At 40.6% G+C, this 3,808-nt stretch overlaps 1 protein-coding gene across 1 annotated transcript in view; it reads left to right on the top strand.

The window, feature by feature from the left end:
* LOC107089969 (15 kDa selenoprotein) overlaps nt 1–3,808 on the top strand; it is a 14,251-nt gene that overhangs the window by 3,907 nt on the left and 6,536 nt on the right. Inside the window, exon 3 of the mRNA XM_015383060.1 lies at nt 2,552–2,615. Within this exon, the coding sequence (XP_015238546.1) occupies nt 2,552–2,615 (64 nt within the window). The remainder of the gene's footprint in view (nt 1–2,551; nt 2,616–3,808) is intronic.

The raw sequence follows: 3,808 nt of genomic DNA, 5'->3' as shown, positions 1-3,808 counted from the left end.
AACAATCCTCTGGACTTTGTTTCTAAATTTAAAGACATTTCATATTTGGCGGGGGGCTGAATAGGGGGGGCTTCTGTTCCCTTTACAGAAGAACAGAAGACCTCACCTATTCAGCCAGGCCAACAATTCCCTTTAACAACCCCCCTTTCAGAGACATAGACAGGTGTAGGGCATTGCAGGCTAACAAAGAAGCCAAACGAATAAAACAAATAAAAAATCTTCAGAATAAAATCTGCTGTTTTCATGAGATTCAATGTCAGGATTGAGCTGAAGAGGTGAAGAAAATATGATTTGTGAAACAATTTAAAAAGAAGGAAATGTGAGGACGCCATCTTTATTGATAGTTGCATTTTTCTGCAGTTCCCTGCTGCTTAAAGCAGCTGAGTTTGTCCCCCCCCCCCCCCCTGTCAGTGGGTTTGTTGACACTGGCTTCAGATCTGCTCCCTCTGTCTCTCTAACACTCCAGGATGACGAAGCGGATCATAAGCCACCTCTGGTTAAATCACCCCCCCACCCTCCCATGGATAAATAAGGCATATCGGGGGGGGGCATATTCCTTTGTTTTTCCTTTTTTTCTTCCTTTCCTTTCATCAAATCCCCTGGAGTGGATGTGTGGTATCCTAGCAACAGCACCTTCTCAGAAGTGAACACCTCATTACACCTCTTGATGATAACTAAGATGCTTACAGCCAAGATTACTCCTCCTCCTCCTCCTCCTCCTCCTCCTCACAATATGAATTCAAACTGTTGCTTAGAGAAGCAGTTTCCTGTTAATCTTTTTTTGTTAATAAAGTTTTAATGATTTTTAGAACATATTTCTGTACAACCTTCCCCAGCCCTCCACTGAATAAAAACCACAAACAAAACAAAAAAAAAACAAGGTCAGCGCCTATCCAATCAATCAGTTTCACAAATAATTTGCATATAATACAAATATCCTCGATGTTAGCAGAAACGACCGCAAAAGACAGAAATAATCAATCGTCCATACTTTGCAAATCAGTTTATTTCTATAGCACTAATTCACAACAGATCTCAAAGCACTTTGCAGATCATCCAGTCTGGTGAACTGTCCTTATCCCGATATTGCAGGAGAGGAAATACTTCCAGGATTTCTTCAAATGTTCTGTCATCATTCAGCTTAACCAGCATTTGCTCATTATTTCACGATACTTTCCTGATAATCTTGACCGTAGTAGACAGTAGACAGACGCCACGCAGCTTCCAGCTTTATTAGCCAATGGGAAGGGAGCAAAATGCTGATTGTTAGCAAGTCGACCCATGTTAGAAAAAAAACGCTTTATCCCGCTATTTTTCAGTCAAAAAGACGCTTGTATGTCACATTGTTTCTTGGTTCTTTAGATATAGATAAAGCTCAAAGATATGGTTGTGAATTTGAGAAAATACAAATAAATTGAATGACGGAGTAAGAATTAAACGACTATCCCGATACGGTCTTTTTATTTCTGATTCAATACTGATATTGTAACGTTGAGAACTGACCGGTACCGATACTGAACTGATACTATATCGGCATGAATCGTAAATACTCTTATTCATTAGTTTGTTTGTTGGCATATTAGAAAATGCATGATGAAGGGATTTTACTCGGAGAACGATAACTGGAATGTCGGGATCTATTGATACAGAAAATCGGTCCGATATTAGCCAGAAAAAAAACGTCGAAATATATCAGCCTGCATTTCAAATCTCCGTTCTAAGCTAGCGGATTAACCTGATATTATTAGTGGGAACGAGAATATCGAGTCACTGACTTTCCTCCACCGACACGGCAAATGAAACCAGCGTCCCTGGATACCAGCGACCCATAGTTCTGTCATCAGTGAATTAAAAAATGTAATTTAGGATTGCAGAACTGCTTAATATTTAATGATGCAGCCTAATAAAACGGACGATTGCTTTAAAATAACAAATAGAGACATTCATTGAAACGCTAGAGTTAGATAACAGCTGACTGATTGTCCTGGACTCCTACGTGAAGCGCTCGGAAAATATGTTCGTACCTGAGAGCAGATTAGCAAAGGAGAAAAATGGTGATTAGGAGATTATCTCTTAACTCCTACAAACGATTCTTTGCTGTTTTCTCAGATTTATTTCTTCTTTCTCATTATTTTAATTTAAATTAACATCTTTTTTATATTTTCTAATTGTATTTTTTAGCTTTAGTTTAGTTGCGTTCTCTTCACTTTGAGCTCATAAGCGATTAGCCCGATACTTGACCAATAAAGATGTTTGCTAGCATCCAGCAGACCAATAGAAATGCATCTGAGTTAATCAGGATTAACCGTTTCAGGCCTGTTTACATTACAGACCCAGTGAACCTGAACTCTTGCTTTTTGTTCTGATCTTAAAGATGTTGGAGTGTCTTTATCAGCTGCTGAGTGTAGATTTGCTGTCCCCTCTGTCTTGCCCAGCAGTCTTAACGGTTTAAACATCCAGTTTAAAGGGTGCGTTTGATTCGTTAGCCAGGGCTGTCTTGCTTCCAGCCTATCCTGACTCCATTGTTTGCCTTTTCTGTCTCCTGTTGCAGCTCTACGCTGGAGCCATCCTGGAGGTGTGTGGATGAAAATTGGGGAGGTTCCCTCAAGTCCAGGGTGAGTTCTGAAGGATTCCTTTGGAAAGACTTTTTTTTTATCAGGTGGCAGGAAAAATGATGACAAAAACAAACAGTGACCCGTTAGACCAAAGTCTCACATCCTCCGCTCCTTTCCAGACCGCCTCCGCTGTTCCTCCCGTCCTGCTCTGCTCCGACTTCCCTGGACCCCGAAAAGAGAGCATGCGCATTATTATTATTATTATTATTATTATTATTATTATTATTAAACTTGTAGGAGCAAAACATGCGGAAATGAACGCTTAATTTAATGACGTTTTAAATCNAACGGAGAGTCTCCAGACTGATTACCGAGTGAAACCTTGAAAGCTCGCGAGATCAGGATGGTCTCACGAGGCTACCAATTCACAACACGTCATCTCATAGCACTTTACAGATCATCCAGTCTGGTGAACTGTCCTTATCCCGATATTGCAGGAGAAGAAATACTTCTAGGATTTCTTCAAATGTTCTGTGATCAGTCAACCTAGCTAGCGCTTGCTCAGTATTTCATGATACTTTCCTGCTAATCTTGACCGTAGTTAAAAGTGTCTGATCTGAAATCTGCTCATTTGATTTAATTTAACTCGAGCAGGAAAAAGCGTCGGCTTTCCTCATGCTAACCTGAACAGCTCATCCGATTAGATTTCTATGGAGGGAATTTTGCACAATTTCGTCCTTTTCTAAATTGAAATCTGGAAGAAGAAAAAAAAGATGTATTTCAGAAATGAAACTTTAAAAAAGTACTTAATCAAAACAATGTTTTAATCTTCTTGTCGTAGCTCTTTTACTTCTCCTACCATTGGAGAACTAGGTAATCTCCAGACCTTCCTGCTGTCCCTTCATCGTACTCTCCATCTCACTTATGCCCCTTTCCCACTGACTGAAAAACCAGTTTAAACCGGTGTAACCTGCTTTTATTGGCTGTTGGAACAGCTCACTGACGCCTTTCTACCCGAGTCGACCGGCTAAATTACGTGATACCATTGAACGCAACGTACGGACGTCAACACCCCGCGCCAGTCGCTTCTGATCTAACAAGCAGATAAACATGGAGCAGCTCTGGTGGAAGGGATTCAGACGGATAATAGAGAGAAACAGTAACGCCGGGCGTCCACTGTACGATAGTTTCAATCGTTGCTCGCAGCTACAGCCCAAACTGTACGACCAAACTGCAGGATTTAAAAGTTCATA

This window comes from Cyprinodon variegatus, unplaced genomic scaffold, assembly GCF_000732505.1.
Source record: "Cyprinodon variegatus isolate N-32 unplaced genomic scaffold, C_variegatus-1.0 Scaffold274, whole genome shotgun sequence".
In the NCBI taxonomy this organism is placed as follows: domain Eukaryota; kingdom Metazoa; phylum Chordata; class Actinopteri; order Cyprinodontiformes; family Cyprinodontidae; genus Cyprinodon; species Cyprinodon variegatus.
This window is presented reverse-complemented; position numbering and strand designations above follow the sequence as displayed.